The sequence below is a fragment of the Emydura macquarii genome, unplaced genomic scaffold, assembly GCF_026122565.2.
Source record: "Emydura macquarii macquarii isolate MOO-44397 ecotype Brisbane River unplaced genomic scaffold, CSIRO-AGI_Emac_v2 contig_719, whole genome shotgun sequence".
NCBI classification, from domain to species: Eukaryota; Metazoa; Chordata; order Testudines; family Chelidae; genus Emydura; species Emydura macquarii.
In genome coordinates this window covers 10,279,623-10,297,083 of record NW_027130856.1, presented here as the reverse complement: position 1 = coordinate 10,297,083, position 17,461 = coordinate 10,279,623, and the positions used below count along the sequence as shown (strand labels likewise).

Genomic DNA, 17,461 nt, shown 5'->3' with positions numbered 1-17,461 from the left:
TGTCTTATTATGTGTATAGAGACTAGCACAACAGGGCCCTGATTCGGATCAGGGCCTGTGGGCATTACCATACTAGTAGTAATAACAACCCTGTTACGGACCTCTATTCAGCAAAATATTGAAACAAATGCTTAAACTTTTAGCATGTGTTTAGGCTCATTAACACTGTTGATTTCAATGTGTCTAAGTGCTTTGCTGAATCAGGGGGTCTTATCTCCCACCTATCCACGCATTGGAAAATGGGTACCACTGTATCAAATAGTTACCAGAGCATCACAGGATTTGATGGTGGCTGGCAGCCTGCTCCAGCAGAGGACGTCTTTAAATGGATTACTTTGATACACCGTATGAAGTTTGTAAAACACGTTACTCACTTGTACTGTGACTGATCATTGCCTCCGACATCGGGCGATCTTAGCTTTTGCAGTAAAATTCTTATAATACTAATGAAAAGTATAAAATTCACCTGCAAAAGAAAATATATATAAGTGACTCCAAGCGCCTCACTTGAGTATGCAGTGTGCTGGTAAGAGGTAAACAAGGCAGACTAGTCAATTTATCCGTGAGCCGTGTGCGCTTGCTGCCAGAACATGTTAACTTGCACTCCCTCAGATCTACTGCCTCTTTCCTGACTCACTGACAGTTTGTCACATCCAACACACCTCTGCATGGCTGTAAATGCCACTATGGAATCATTCTCTGAGTTACTTAAAACTAACAAAATCCATTGAAGCCCCTTCATCAGGAACTTCCTTTCCTCCAGAAACCCCACTTAAAGGGAGGATTCTCAAGTATGATGGGACTTTGGTTAAGATTCAATACAGCCTAATGTTACATTAAACTCTGATGGATTTACCACTGGTGGTTGGAGGGATCACACACACCCTGTTTAAAAGTCTTTCCCACCTTTGGCCCTTAAAATCCCCTATCTAGAGTCATGGATAGGAAGTTGTTGTAGAGGTGACACGTAATCATAAATCAGGTATGAATAGGTCTTCACATATCTATATAAGGTACTGATATGGCCCCTCTATAGTAACTGAGCAGTTCGGTCTTTAATGTATTTATCCTCATGACTCCCCCTGTGATGTAATGAAGTGCTATTATCCACATTTAACAGATGGGGAACTGAGGCACTTAGATAAAAGGAAGTGTAATCTGACCCAGGGGTGGGCTTGAACTCAGGACTGGACATCCGTCATAGCTACATCTGAATCCCAGCTCCCATAAGGCCTTCTTCTTTGTCTTTGGCAAGTCCACAACTTATCTGCCCCAGTTCCCAATCTATAGAACAGCTGCCTTGGTCCCAGGTACATAAGATGGTGCTGGATTGTGTACCATGGTCTATAAAATGCTTTGAACATAAATAGTGATATGTAAATGTTAGGTGTAGTATACCATCCTACATCCATAAAACCTTCTTCATAGTGCTTAAGAGCAGTAAAGTGAGTTAACTCAGATCAAGGATGCAGAAGCATCAAGAGGAAACCATTCTGGTATTGAGCCAGGGATCAATATCTTCTTTTTAAAATATTTAAGCAAACAAAATAGGTCAGACTCACCAACCTGGGCACATACCTAAACAGAACCTGCTTCGTTGTATTGCTGCAACCCTTATCTTTCCATACCCTAGCTCTGCCCTGGTTGTTAAATCTAACCTTTTGCTTGTAAGCTCTTTGAGGCAGCCTGACTTTTGGTGTCTTCTGTGAAATGCTTAGTATAAATTTTAAGTGCAAATAATAATAAATTATCATAAAAACTACATGTCATTCTGTGCCTGTTATTTACTGTTAAAGGAAATGCTAGGGCTAGGGAAGGGATAGTGGAGGAAAGTAATGGGACTCCAGTATCCTAATGATATTTTTAAAAAGTTAGGAAAATTAGATCTAAATTTTTTGTAAAAGAGAAAATTAGAAGGGGACCTCACTGAAGTGAAACAAATAAAGAGGATAAATATGCAGCATGTCCATATGCGGAATTCCCAGTGCAGTCACTGTTTGTTCTGCAGAATCTGGCATTCATTGTTGCCATTGGGCCCACAGGTTTGTGTAATCCAGCATAGTACAAAGGTCAGGGATATACATTTTATAAGGCAGTATGGTCTAATGGTTAGCACACTGCGGTGGGAGAGAGAATCTATTCCTGGCTTTGCCACTGACCTCCTGAGAGACTATAGGCATGTCACTTCATCTCTTTCCCCTCTCCTTTTGCCTGTGTTGTCTATTTAGACAATTGGGGCAAGGACTGTTTCTTGCTGTGCATTTATACAGTGCCTATCAAATAGGACCCTGGCCTCAACTGGGGTCCCTAATTTCTCCTGTAACACAATTATTTATAACAACATTAGAAACTATGGTCTAAGTTCAATAAAATAGCTGGGGTTCTGAGCCACAGGGCATAACTTGGAGCACCATTTTCAGGTCACCCACATATTCAAGTATTGTATTTAGGTCTCTTTTGAGGCTAGCCCATTTTTCTATTGGTCTTTAGTGATATTTTGTAAGTGTTTAAAATGAACCAAAAACAAGTGGCTTTGTCTGCATGCCGTGAGTATCACTTCAAGAGATGGAGCTATTGGAGTGTTAAATCCAGCCAAAGGAGATTAGGCATTCAGAAAGCATGGTGCTAAGTGCCCTAGAAATACTATAGGTAGTATAATTCAAATGATCACTTAAGAACAGTTGTTAAAGATGCCAATTTATCCAAATTAAAATATGTATTTGGTTTAGAGTCTCATAATTTTAATGTATTTAGATAAGATTAGAAGCAAATGACAGTATATGTCCACATTTTAGGAGATTTTTTCTTCAGCTTTGTAGATTTAGTTCCATAATATTCTTTGAGGTGGAATTTCTTTATACAGAAAGTAGATGATACATAAAGTTGAATGAATTGCTAAGGACAGCAAATTAAGCCAATAATACAAACGCAGGGAAGTGTCAGGGAGGGGACGCAGCAGCAGAGGTAAATGACAAAGTAGGAAGGTAATGAATGATAAGAGCTCAGTGACCTTATAATTTTGGCTGCCTTAAACTGACAGCAACTTCTGAGCCAATTACATTCTGAGTACATGTATCACTTAAAATGTCTTTTTGTTACCTCCTTCTTGTTATTTAGTTTTAACAGGTCATAACAAGAGGGACACAACTCACTTATTTTGATGTGAAACATGACTGCTTCTGGTTTCTGAAAGCTTATTAATTCAGATTTGTGTCCACCTGAAAAGACACACAAATGAGAGCAGTCTGTATGGGAGAGAGGAAAGAAGAAGATTGCTGTGGTGGCATTTGCCAAGTGGAGAACATGGGTGGTACTCCAAATGAACTGTTTGGTATAGTACATCTCCAATTAAAGAAATCAGAAAGGCTTTGAAATGTGCACAGCATGATGCATGGAAGACTGCCAAGGAACATTTCTCAGGCCAAAAATGTTCAGAGGAAAGACCAGGGGAAGGTCTGTGACATGCTAAATTGACTGTAAGGACCTGACCCTGAAGAACTCACTTTGAGAATACTGTTTTAGAACAATCAACAGCTGATTAAATATAATCCCCTTAGCCAGTTAAAATAATTGGAAGTAACATAGAAAGTAATGCAAAAAAGAGAATACTGAGTGAAGGCTGATTTGATTTGTTACACCTCTTTGCTCGAGTCCCTTCACTTGCTTTCTTTCTCCTTCCAAAATACATTTATGCTCTCATCTTCACATTCAGATTTCTGCACAGTTCTCGTTTTGCCTCTGTCTCTGCTCCCACTTCATCAAACACGGATTCTTACTTTTTCTGAACTTCAGCATCCCACAGGCTCCACGTTGAGCCTATTTTCATGCTGTTCCCTATGGGGAGCACAGAACAGCCTCCCTCTTCAAATATTCCAATTGCCTCCCTTTTGCTTCATGAAAGCCTTCCTCAAAAACAACTTCTTTCATAGTCTTCCTACATTAATCTCCTTACTGACCACTTGTCCATAATGTCTTGCTTCGAACTGTTGTCTCATTGTAGAGGATGTAGCCTGTCCCTCCCTGTCTGTCTGTCTCAGAGGGAGGTCACGCTCTCTTGCAGTCACACCTGTGTTGACAAACTTTCTGCACAGGATTAGCTCTTCATAGTCTATAGGCCTCAAGCCCTCCAGCAGGTGGGGCAGGCAAAGAGTTTCTAGCCTGAGTCTGGGGGAGCAGGCAAAGTAAATAGTCTATAGTCCTAGGTAGGGCGAGCAAACAGTCTGAAGCTCAGGGCCTCAGGCAGAGCGGGGCAGGCAGGGTGAATAGTCTATAGCCCTAGGCAGGGCAAGCAATCAGTCTAAGGCCCAGGCTGCAGCACCGGCTGGGGGGTGATCACCCTAGGTTTGGGGTGGAAAGGGGGACACAGGCCCACCCAACTCCACTGCATCCCAGCCCAGGACCCCAACAGTGGCATGGTGTCCCGCCACCGAGTCAGTGGGGCTCCAGCCAAAACTCACTGGCTGGGCTGCAGGCCACAACACAGCCGGAGTGTCATCTGGCTTCCCTGGGCTCACTCCTTCCTTCCCCGCTTCCCCTGGAGTACCTGGCTCTCACAGTCCCTCTGTTTCTCCAGGATACTTGGCTAGGGGTAGGCTCCACTGCCCCTCGACATCATGGACGGGCAGCAGGCCCGGCAACTCCAGAGGGTCACCGGTGGATGGCAGCTCCTCTAGGTTGAAGGGCCCAAGTAGTTGCTTGGGCTTGCAGCGCTCAGGCAGTTCCTCTGCAGGGTAGGGGCCTGGCAGCTCCGATAGCTCCCAGGGCCCAGGTAGCTCTGGCAGGGTCTCAGAGCCCCAGTCAGTCAGCAGCCCACGCAGCTTCTCTGCAGGGTGGTGGTGGTGGTCAGGTTTGGGTCCCAGCACTACAGAAGCGATGTCCTTCTTCTTCAGCTATTCTCCCCCAACTGGGCTGGGAGTCCCACCCTTTATACTTCCTGTTCCTGTCTCCGCCCCACCCCTCTGTTTCCAGCAGGGCAGGCATGGCTCGCTGGCTCCGCCCTCCCAGGGCTGAGGGGCCTTCCCTCCCTGTCTTGTCTCAGAGGGAGGCCACGCCCCCTTGTTACACACGTCACATTTATTTGAAGCAGACTGCACACTCTTCAGGGCAGTAGAACCTTGTTTTCTTATGCAGTATGTTTTGCAAAGCTCCATGGCCAAAATCTGCAAACATGTTTGCCAGAAGCTACATGTAGGCATCTAAATAAAAATGGCCTCACTTCAATAGGTGCTGAACACATGCATCACCTTTATATTTCAGTGGGAGTTGTGGATACTCAGGCCACTTCTTCTGGGTGCCTAAAGTCAGGAACCTGAGTTTGCAAATTTTGGCATATGTATATTTGCAGTATTACCGATCTAATAATAAATGGCTAGATTTTAACCCACCCCTATATATGTGCAGCGAGTTAACGGTGCATAAAGTTACAAAGTGCTTTCCTGGATTGAGAATCCAGGCACAGGGAGCAGAGCAAGATGCATACAACTGCTATTCCTCTAATGATAGGTGGGTGTGGTGGAGCTTTAATCTGCCACCACAGAGCTGAACCGGTGAACAAGTTGCATCATGTAAAGGGCTACAGCAACTTAATTCCCCTCACTTTGAGAAAGGAGGTGGAAACAGGAAAGGATTTGTAACTCGGAGGGCTACCCAGGGCTCTTCTTATGCTGCACAGGTAGACTCTGCCCCTTGTAAATGCTAGGTGCAAAGACACAATCTAGAGTCTAGACCAAAATAACTATCACACCTTAACTCATCTGTTGCACTGGGGAATTGAATGTCCTTTCCCACTTCTTTTGGCAGTGCAGTTCACCTCTCTGCAAATGGCCCAAATCCACTGTGAATTGCTCTTTCACAAATTAACACCACAAATGCAAAACTGCGATTCAGAATCAGCAGCTGGGAGATCACTTAATCAGAGAGGAGTGTGATTTTATTTACAGTTTAAGAAACAGAAACACTTGGCTTAGTCTTGTTGTTCTCACTCCTTAAAGCATGCTGCTCCTGAGAGAAAACTGATCTGGAAAAAGACAGCCAATCCCAAATGTGTGCAAGACCTAAGCCAATACAGTCCATGGACATTTCCACACTTCATCAATTTAATGACTGATTTAGAAAAGCAGAGGGCTGGTTTGTACCTCAGCCTAACTCTAGAGCCAAATTAAGATTCGGTCAGTTTAAGATTCATAAGAGTTTAGGTAAACATCTTCTCCTCCATCTTCCAGGCTTCCGAGCCTTTGCAGGAATCCTTCTAGGTCTGTCAATATGCACTAGGATAACTGCTGTCTTCGGCTATTACAAGTTTTAGGACTTTTCAAACATCATTTTCTGGCACAACAGTGACCCATGAAAGCTCAGCTGCGTGTTTAAATCAGAAGTGATCAGTAGAAGCTTTTTTGTTTTCTCATGCAGTGTATTACCCTCAGTTCCAGAGAACCATTCCTCCTCCAACTCCTTTTGGACTTTTGCTTCCCTTCATGCTGTATATCTGCTGGGCGTCCATCCCATTATGGAGCAAAATATTCACATTGGTGAATCCTCATTTCATGTAAATTGAGCCAAGAACCACTTTTGCCCTGTCTTGTTTATACAATGCAGAACTCACTTTGATGAAGGAGGATTGACACATAGATTATTCAGTGGGAAGATTGTCTATTTGGGCCCAGATTCAGCACCTCACTTAGGCATGCACTTAAAGTTAAGCTCCTAATGAACACTGTAATCCAGAAGCTGCAAAATGTCACCAAAAGAGATGCTGAAGGCTACAGCTAATTTATGCAAAATGTATCAGTTTGCAGTTGTCTTTGTATTCAGCATTGGAGGTAAAGTTATAGTTGTTATGCACACTAATGGGTATATCATCAGCACAATGAACAAGAATTTAACTACACATGTTCAATTAACTTAATGAACTCTAAGCAGCACAATCCCTGTGCAGCATGCTAAAAATGTCCTCCTGTATAAATGTTTCACGTCTAACATACGTAATACTAGACTACAAGTTAAGAAAAGACACAGCTGTCATTCTTCCAGACTGTAAGAACATGTACAAACAAGAGTAAATTTACAATCCACTTGAAAAGTTTAACTTGATGTTTTCTTTCCCCAATGTTCTTGAACTGGCAAGAGTTAAAAAAAAAAGAGAGAGAGAGAGAACAAACAAACAAAACCAACTAATCAATTAACAGGAGGCAGCTACATTTTAAAGGCAATGAGTTTAAATGGCCTGGGTATCTGTTTAAAATCTCTCCTATAAAGGAATTTATTTAATTAGAATGACGTTTTTGCCTGTCTATAGCCAGTCGTAAAGAATAATGGGCATATTCACTGTACAAGGCTGCAAAATGATATATAATTTATATTGCAAAATGTAGTTTACTTACTATAATAGAAATTAAAATTGGTAATCGTATAACCCACCAAGGACCACTGTGATCATTTGTATCCCAGCAACTATAAAGAAAGTAAAAGGGAAAATTATGTTAATCCGAATTTTATTTGGCAAGCGAGGTATGTGAAGATAAGTGTTTTGGATTTACTAGTTAAACCAACAAAAAAAGTCTGCTCTTGTGAATTCTAAGCAATTTAATTTGATCCTTTCCTGGTTTTCCTATTTTTATTTTCACTGGGTTTTAATGTGCCCATTCAAATAAATTAAAAACAACAGAGAAGTAACAGAGCAGTGTTAGAAGAAACACAGGCGGATATCCCTTGGGACTCTCAAATTTAGTTTCATTCTTTATGCCATGACACTTTTCAATAAGCACTTAACTACAATATCTGGGTAGCAGAATGATCTGATGTAACTGATAGATACAATTAAAAGGATATAATTTACTACCGGAATATTTGGGTTATGGATTGGTGGAACTGGTTTTGGAAATATTAAGATCAAGCTTGGAACCTTTATCTGAATAATTGAACTTTCAGTTTTCCCCTTTAAATAATGTGTTTATAGCTCTCCATCCCAAGCCACAGCTCCTACTGACTTCAGGGTGTACTCAGCACTTCTTAAGAAACAGACCTTAAAACTTTTGGTAGAACAGAAGCTGTAAGTGATAAACCTCAAATAGGAGAAACATTTCATTGTTCATAAGCTTCCAGCTGCGATGACCATAGCAAGGTACCAATTCAAGAACGGCATCACTTTCAGTTTATTTTTTACAGGTATTGTAAATAGGTTCCCCGAGAAGTTAAAAATAACCCAACATCTGTACTAACTATTGCAGGTGTCATTGACAAGAGTTTCTAAGACATTTAGGGCCTCATCCTGTGAAGTGCTCTGCACCTGCAACTACCAGGGAGGCTAGTAGGAGTTGAGGGTGCTTAGCACCTTGCAGGATGGCATCATCAGGCTTAGTAGTACTCTGCTTCTCTAAAAGTCACATTCTGGTCTTGGATGCAGATAGCTCTCACTGAATTCAAAAGGAACCACATATGCACCACAGAGGGCAGTATTTGGTCATAAACTATTTAACTTCCTCCCCATCTGAGCTTTCAGACTGGAAGCATCTATAAAACTGCACAATGAATAGCTTCTGAGCACCTGTCACTTGACTGGCACATCTGAGATACTGCAGTCCTCTACCATCTTCCTTCTTCGAAACAGCAAATTATCCCTGTGTAAGTGGTGCAATCCCAGGGGAAGACCTGCTGTAGTTAAAGTTTGAAGCATTAAGTTTACGCCCTCCTAGCTACTTACCCAGTGTCGTCTAAAAAGATCCTTGTCACTGTCCACAAGATGATGAATATTGTAGGAATTCCTAAGAAATCATAGTTTGTTATAGAGAATGATTGTAAAAATCTATGTACCGAAACCCCCTACCCTTCTTATAATCACCTACTACCAGAATATACAAGGTCTGGCTTGAGGCTAAATGGAGCACATGGAGTAATGAAGCGTGGCTGTGGCTGCAGGGTGGGGATCAGCAGTAGGTTGTAAACAATTCCTATCCATCTCCCAACAAAGACAGAAGCATAAGTAAATATTACAGGTGAGTGCATTTGTTTCTTACAGAAATATTTATTTAAACATATGTCTGAAGGAGGTGTACCCTTCAGGCGCCTGAGCTGACCCTTTGGGGATACAAATATTATGCACCCCGTCTAATTGGAGATAGATATTAGGAGTGAAATTTGACATGCAAATCATTTTACAAAAAGCATTCACACACACTTGTTCACTCCCATTTCCCAGCTACACCCAAGTATACTTTTATGATCAGTTTCTAATGGCTTTATATCTGTAAAATCTTCCTTTGGCACTCTGGGTCAGAAAGGAATTTACATGTAAAAATGAAATTGAAAATATTTATAATATGCTGGAAACTATATTAAAGATAAAGAATAAGGGACTGGCTGGCACAAAGAGTTAGTGTTTTCAGCTTTTGTTGTCGGACAGCTGAATTTAAATCCCAGTTTATATTACTATGAAAATGAAGTTGGTGGCATCCCCATCATACACATACGCATCACATCATCACAGAGTCTGGCTCTCTTGACAGTCAGTTCAAGAGACTCCCAGCAATGACACAGCTGTTTCTCTAGGTGATGGTCTAAAGTGAATTGGCAGTGATGTGAAGGTTAGCTTTCATAGTGTCTTTCTGTACAATGAGGTATAAGAAGGTGCTGCTAACCCCTCATTTTCACTAAAGGTACTAAAGTCATTCCCAACTTTTAAAGAATATGAACATCAGGGGCCTGATTCATCACTGAGTCCAAGGTATATTCAAACACAGGAACTGGGCATGTGAGAGGGAAGGAGAATAGTTGCTTGATGCTGCCTTTGAACTTCCCTTATTGTGGGATCAACCAGCCTCTGATACTGACTAGAGTAATCTCAAGGCTGCCATAACTTGTGCCCAGCTGCCTATAGTTTCTAGGGGTCATTTAGGTCCATGGGAATACTTGAGAAATCATCAGTGTTCTGGACATATCCACTTTTCCCTGGTCATGCTTTCTTCATAGCCACTGTGCAGTGGCCTGTAAGGGAATGGCATGGAGCCTTTGTGCCAGTTCTACATCCTTTTATGCCAGAACAATTTCTTCGTGGCTAGATTTGCATTGGTGCAACAGAATAAGAGGGCTACCTTTAGAATCAGGCCCATGGACGATACCTATCTAGCAGGAGATAATGTTATCTCAGTGTGAAACACGGAATCTGACCAATTTATAGCTAAAAATAAAGAATAAAATATGTATATATTAAAGTACTTACCCCATCCAATCAGAAGATAGATGGTGAAGTGTCTGTTAGGAGAGAATATTACCACAAGGAGGATGTGGAGGTAAAGTCCTTCAACTAAGAGCCAGTAAAAGTTTGCCATAACACAATATTGGAAAAATACCAAACTAGCCTTGCAGCTAATCTGGAACCAACAAACAAACAAGGATCAAACTTCTTGCAAAGAAAATGCGATAATATTTTGTTACAAATATTTTTCTACAGACCCAAGCTCTCTATACAGCATGTTCCCTTATCTCTCTTGTATGCCAATAGCTCATGTACAATATATAAAAAACTTATTTTTCAATGGCCTTAGAAACAGGGTGATGCATTTGAAGTATAAAGAGTGCTTATCAAAAGGAATTCAGTTAGCTAAAGCATTATTTCTATGGCTTCCTTGCAGCAGGTTTATTCAGAAACCTTGAAATCATCATGACAAACATTAAAAATGGCAGATATCAAAGATCATCAATTAAGATAATAAACACATATAACTCTATAGGGTTTCCTAGATGTTTCCTAAAGGTTTTAATTTGTTATAAAAATAACAAAAATTAGCTTTGTGAATTTTCTAAGGCCAAAATGAAAAGTAAGTGAAAAGTCTAGAATTAGGTACCAAATGCTCCCACTGGTCAGGATGTAAGGATATTTAGAAAATAAAAATTTGACTGTACCATCAAAAATATTTTTTCCCCATTGTGAAATTCTCCAGTGTTTCCAAATTTGTTAAAGACATAGCAGAATGCATCATTCCATTATGACCTGTATAACTTACAGTCTGTGTGGTGTTCTTCAGAATGTACCAGTCTAAAAGATATCTGATGGTACAAGGAAGTTCTTGGAGGATTTCACAGAGGGGAAAACGTAACTTTTAAAAAGGTAAATTCAAATGTGATTTTATGCTTAATGCTCCTTACAGCCTGATAACAGCATGGCATTCAGAGCCAGAGGTGTTTGTTTTGACTCAAAATCATGATATATTTTCTCTCCATTTACTCCTCTCCAGCCTTTTTTGCCCTCCCTCTTGAAATTATGCCTGGAGCTGACGCAATTTCCAGCCAATGAATAGTTGCACCAGCAAGCCAAATTATGTAAAAATGTAATTCAGTTTTAGAACCTCTTCCAGTCCTTTATAAACTGTTCATTTTGAAAGAGCTGTGCCAAGAGCACAAATAGCTCTGTGGAATGTGTAAACATGATGTGAGAGGCAAAGTTAGTTATGTAACAAAACCAGGGTTCAAATAGTGTAAGAAGCAGCAGCTATTTCAAGCAATATCAGATCATCTCAACAACGATGCAGCAGAAATTATAGAACAGCACATTGATCTGGACCAGTCCAACTACAAGAATATCCAGCTGCAACCAAGAATAACTGCAAGCGCAAAACAGAAACAACTTGGGTGTAAATAAGCCCAAGAGCCTAATCCTGTAAGGTATTGAGCACTCTCAACTCCCTGAGATGTCAATCCAAGTGACCTGTTTACAATGATTTACTGTGCAAGTATTAAGTATTTCTTCAGTGAGAGTATTTCAGTTGATGGATTGTGTATCTATAGCTTAAGAGTCACTTAGAAAAGCTTTGTACAATGGAAGAATGTGCCTTCATCAATACAAAAATATTGCACTGCATTTTTCCTCAGTTTTTCCTATATACTAAATTTAGCTACAATGAACAGAGCAGTGGTGCAAAATGGGCAGGAAAAAAACAACCCACTGCAAATTAAATTCTCTGAGGTCTTCAGCAGTGTTTGCAGATGTATTTTGCAGCAGTTCTGCCCAAGTCCAAGGAGATGGGGATACTCTATATAATGGTATGTTATATACTATTTAACTCTTCAACATTCTCAGCCGCTGAGATTTTGCAACCCTGCGTACTATGTTAATGCCTTATCCACAGCGTGCCATATGAATGGCTTGCCAAGAATGCAGATGACAATTCTCCACCAGCTACTGGGGATATAACTTGGTTGCTCTAGAGCCCTCTTTCTCGACTATAAATATCCAGTCACTCACTCATTGTTCTCCCTCTCTTGATGCCCCTCCTCTGGCCTCTCCAACTCCAGATATGGCTGCTGGAGCCTTCTTAGAACATCCAGCCTTCTCCATCTCCCAACTGATGTATCTTCTGCTTCTCCTGAGCTCTAGCCCGATTTACCCCACCCCCTGTCATATTTATCCTGGGCCATCGCTGATTCTGGTTTTTTGATAGCTGATATTCTTCTGCTACCTGCCTGAATATGCAAAGCAGCATTAGCTCACCTCCCAACCCTTCCACGCCCTTCCTTCTCCTGTTGTTGCATCCCAGTTCTACCTGCCACTACAGTTCTCCTACAGCATCTTTCACTGTCAATTTAGTGTTCCCAAAAATTCACCAGGGATGCAGAGATGGAGAGGGTTAAAAGGCAAAAGTATTATACAGAGTAGCCAAAGAGCTTCATTACCCATGACGACTGATCCTCTGTACAGTGAGCTGTGTTGGAACTGGAATAGAGAATAGCATCCTTGACTAAAACAGAGATTGCTTTTAGAATGAAAGAGAGGAACAAGTTCAGATGGATGTAGTTCCGTGTGCAGTGAAGTTTTCTACATTAAAGAAGAGATTAAAAAAAGGCATTTTAGTTTTCAGGACAGAAAGGCCATTGAACAGTCTTCTGAGTAGCCTTAAACTATTTCTTAGTGAAATGAACGTGTAGGAGCACCTGCCTTTCTTTGTGTGTGACGCTGGGTATGCCCTCTTTCAGGGATTTTTTTTTTAAATTTTGTCCAGTACATATGACTATAGCATCTTTGATTCCTTTTCAGTGTCTCAGACTAAAAGGCCCTGCTGCCATTTTCTTTACAAATTACCAGGAAGAGTACATAATAAAGGTGATTTTTCATTTTCTGGTTTTGGTGTACTCTAACCTTTTTCTTCTAGATTACCAGTTAAAAGCCTAGAATTTTAGGCAGGTTACTGCATTCTGTGCTGCCTGAAGCTTCTGAGTGGTCTTCAGGCACAGACTTATACAAAGAGCACCAAATAACCCATTCTGGAGGTGACAAACACATGGCAATTGTGCTCAGCTCTGCATCTGAGAGAAGAAGTCACAACCTTCTAGCCAGGCAGAGATGCAAAAAGAATTGTTGGCCAATTCAGCAAAGGACATAATCCCATGCTTAACTTTAAACACTTGTTCAATTTCCATTGACTTCAACGGCTGTGCTTTGCTGATGCAGGGCCTGAGACATCCAAAAACAGCTGAGAGTCCATCATTATTATGGTACATGGCATAGTACATCCCTATGAAACCCAGGGTCACATTCTAGGGGAGAATGGGCATCTAATTATTTTGTTTCGATAATTAATAGGAACAATATGTTTCTCTCTCATGCTGGATTTGAAAGAATAAAGGTCTAATCCTACCAGCAGCTCATTTGTTCCTGAAAGATGCTGTGCTCCTGCAGTTCAATTAAAATGATAGGAGCTGAGGGCATTGAGACCCTTGCAGTTCAGGCCCTTACTGTAGTGATAGTTGCTAGATTTCTGCTGTGTGGAAATCTGCTTATATGCAAATAGCAGCACAGTCAGATATACAAAAAGTTTAATACATAGGATAAGTTTGGTACTTGCTACTAGAACTAGTCGTTTAATTGTGATGATAGATAAACAATACATATACGGTTGTGCAAGCTGAAAAATTCACAACAACATTTGGAGGCAACTTTTCGGAGGTTGTCTTAAACTTGATCAGTACAGCTGGACCAATATAGTGCCTGTATTAACAAGCTTTAAATTAAAGGCATCAGAAAGAAAAGAGAAGTGTGCCAAACCCACTGAAGTCATTTTGAATCCAACTGATATTGTGGGCCTACTTTTTCCTCTGACTGACACTGCTTAAAATCAGTGTAGCAGCACTGACTTCAGGGGACTTACTCCTGATTTACACCAAAGTAAGTAAGAGGAAAATCAGGCTCTATGAGTTAATCAGTGCATTTCATTATTAAATTTGTTATTTATATGTTATGAGCTGTCAAATCAACTTTCTGAGGGAATTGAAAGAAAAGACATCATCTTATACAAGGGTTACCTTAATGTAATGATATAGAACAAAAGGCATGCTATTCATTTTTTAACACTCAAAACAAGTAACACGTCTCTATTATTTTATTGATAAAACTGTCCCATGATGTGAAATTATGAAACTTTAATGCTAAAAATGTCAAAGGCCTGTGAACAATGTCTAAAAATGAGCAGTGCATAACAAAAAGTCTGACAGACATGACAGAGATAAAGAGACAAGGTGGGTGAGGTAATACCTTTTATTGGATCAACTTCAGTTGGTGAAAGAGAGCATCTTTCAAGTTACACAGAGTTCTTCTTCAGGTCCTGTGTAGCTCAAATGCTTGTCTCTTTCACCAACAGAAGTTGGTCCAACAAAAGATATTACCTCACTCACCTTGTCTCTCTAATATCCTGGGACCAACATGGTTATAGAAACACTGCAAACATGACCGAGACTCACATTTTTCTCCTGGTTCCTGAGACACATACTAAATAAATAGACTTTTTTTTCCCCGCAAGGTTTTGTTAGACTTTGGCAGGCCAGAATGCATCATGACTAGAACTGTGTGGAAACGAAAATATCCATTTTGTGGGAAATTCTGGTATTTCTAAATTTGTTTTTGTTATGAATAGAAATTACAACCACAAATTTAGCAAATTTTGATATTTCCCACAAAATGAAATTAAAAAAACATTTTGTTTTGGGTCAATTGAAATGTTTCATTTTGATTTTGACTTTTTCAGAACTGTGGCATAGTGGACAGAGCACTGGACTGAGAGATGTGGGTTCTATTTCCACCTCTGACACTGACCTGCCTGGTGACCTTGTGCCTCAGTTTCCCCATCTGTAAAATGGGGCAGTGATATTAACCTCCATTGTAAAGTGCTCTGAGATCTATTGATGAAAAGTGCTGTATCAGAATGAGGTATTATAATTATAAAATATAAAAAATTCAAAATGAAAAATAGTTTTGAAATGAAAAGTTGAAATGTTTTGTTCCAATAAGATCATTTTGATTCTTTTTTTCTCATCAGAATTTCTTCAAAATTGAAATATTCCTGTGGAGCATTTTGATTTTGACAAAACAGCATTTTTTCCTGAAAAAAATTCTGTCAGAAAATTTTCAACCAGTTCTAATCATACTGTTCATACAAAGTGAAAGAATCTTGACATTTGAAAAATTGGGACAATTTTGAATTTCAAGAGGTTTTAGGAAGTTCAGTGTCTCTGGCTGGCACTTTGATTAAAAATTGCCAGGTTCATAATTCCTTTCCCATATAATACTTAAGAATCTGCCTTTGGTGGGAAAACAGTAGTGAGAACCCAGATTAGGTCTCTGCAAGGAATTTATCCCCAACTCTGCAAATACATGAAAGAAGTTTCAATTTTAGTAACAGGGTACAAGAGAATCTTGCAACTGTGTGAACCATTCTGAAATAAAATGTCCTTTTCTCATCTAATTGCCCTAATTTTAGCATGACTGGTCATAAATAGTAGCTGGTACATTAAATAAAGATCAGAAAGCATTGAAGTTGTATCAGTTCTGCCATTCATAGCTCATCCATATGTGCTAGACTAGGAAAGGCAAGCAAACAGAGACAGCTAAATGAGAGGTTTTGTATATTTGTCATGCATACAGCACTCACAGTTATATTGAACTCTTTCCATGCCAGAACTTTGTTTCAGAAAATAATGGTGCACATGTTCAGAGATAAATGCTGCAGGAGAGTCTGTCCAATTCCACTGACACAGTTTTGTGCATCAATGCAGTTTTAGTAATCCTGTGTATTACTAACATCAAAAATTCAAACTTTAATCCTGTTGGTTGAAGTCAGGATTTTGATTTCTTTGTTGCTTTAATAACTTAATTTTTAACTCACTAGTATAACTACCTGAAATTTCTCCCAGTAGTTTCACTTGAAGAAGTTATTCTTTACTCCTCCTCCTAAACACTATTGTATAGGTCGGCTGGCTCCACCCAAAGATGGATGTATTTCAGTGGATCCTTATATAGAGTATATTAGTACTTTCTGTAAAGCACCTTGGGATCCTTCTGGACAACTGATTCTTCAATATAAATATAAATAGCTAGTAAAAGTGTTTTCAGCTATTCTGATCCTGGAGGATGGGAGATGGAGCCTTTCATTACCTATTATCCTTGGATCACCCCCACAAGATATTGGTTTTAAAGGCATTTAGGGTCAGTTGACAGATTCTAAAACCAATATTCCCAGGCGTGATTTATTATTGAGGATGCATTAACTGGGTAGAGGGGGAGGGGGACTGAAATTCTAAAAATATTCCCACTTACCAAAAAAATGGTCCCAGTTCATATAATGGCCCATATTGTTGATACTGTGTGAATGAAGAGCACGCACACACACACATACACACTTTTGTCCTTGTTTCCATTGCTGGTGACTGATATAGTCTCCCACAGGACTACTTTTCCTCAAGTAAGCATTTCTTTGTCCCCAGCTTTGGAAACTAACTATCACCGTCTCTTTAACTTGCCTTTTTTGGGCAATGATACTGAGAAGTCTGTAATAAGGTTGCACTAATGCCCTCTGGATTCCTCTTACTTTCCTAACCCCTCTTCAGTCTGGCTTTCCTGGCTGAAATGGTTTTCAGTATCACCAATTGTCTACCTTCTAGCAGTGGACAAAAGTCAGGAGTCTATGTTAGATTCTTTCACATGCATCAATAGCCATTGACAGTGATGAACACAAGGTGGTGTTGATTTGCTTGCAGATCTTAACTAGGACAGAGGAGATTACTCCTGAAATTGTTCTGTTCTTTCTTTGCAGAGAGATCCTGAATGATGTTGTCATTGTGGTAGCTTGTGACAGTATTGGGTCTCTGACACCATCATGCTGCAGAGAACAGGTAGCCAGGGGCATGCATGGGGGGAGGAGGGGGAGGAAAAGCAGGCACGGCCCCACCCAAAAAATCTCTGTGTCTCCCTGCAGCATGGAAGGGAGGAAGCAGCAGGGTGGCTGGCTGCCAGCTGAACTCCTTCCCCCCACCACTACAGCTGCAATCTGCTGCTGCCTCTATCCCGACTCACCTCAGCAAGCAGTCTGCAAAGCAGTCAGCACTCCTGGGACTCTAGCAGCAGGGATTGAGAAATGGTAGGTTGCAGTTGTAGGGGTTGAAGGAGGAGGAGCTCAGCGGGCAGCCGGCACCCTGTTGCTTC

The 17,461-nt window shown here is 40.5% G+C and overlaps 1 protein-coding gene across 1 annotated transcript in view; it reads right to left on the bottom strand.

The window, feature by feature from the left end:
* VIPR2 (vasoactive intestinal peptide receptor 2) overlaps window positions 1-17,461 on the bottom strand; it is a 91,001-nt gene that overhangs the window by 9,348 nt on the left and 64,192 nt on the right. The window contains exons 6-10 of the mRNA XM_067542689.1: window positions 12,664-12,805; window positions 10,214-10,364; window positions 8,699-8,759; window positions 7,380-7,449; window positions 375-466 (exon numbers count right to left, since the gene is read on the bottom strand). Of these exons, the coding sequence (XP_067398790.1) occupies window positions 375-466; window positions 7,380-7,449; window positions 8,699-8,759; window positions 10,214-10,364; window positions 12,664-12,805 (516 nt within the window). The remainder of the gene's footprint in view (window positions 1-374; window positions 467-7,379; window positions 7,450-8,698; window positions 8,760-10,213; window positions 10,365-12,663; window positions 12,806-17,461) is intronic.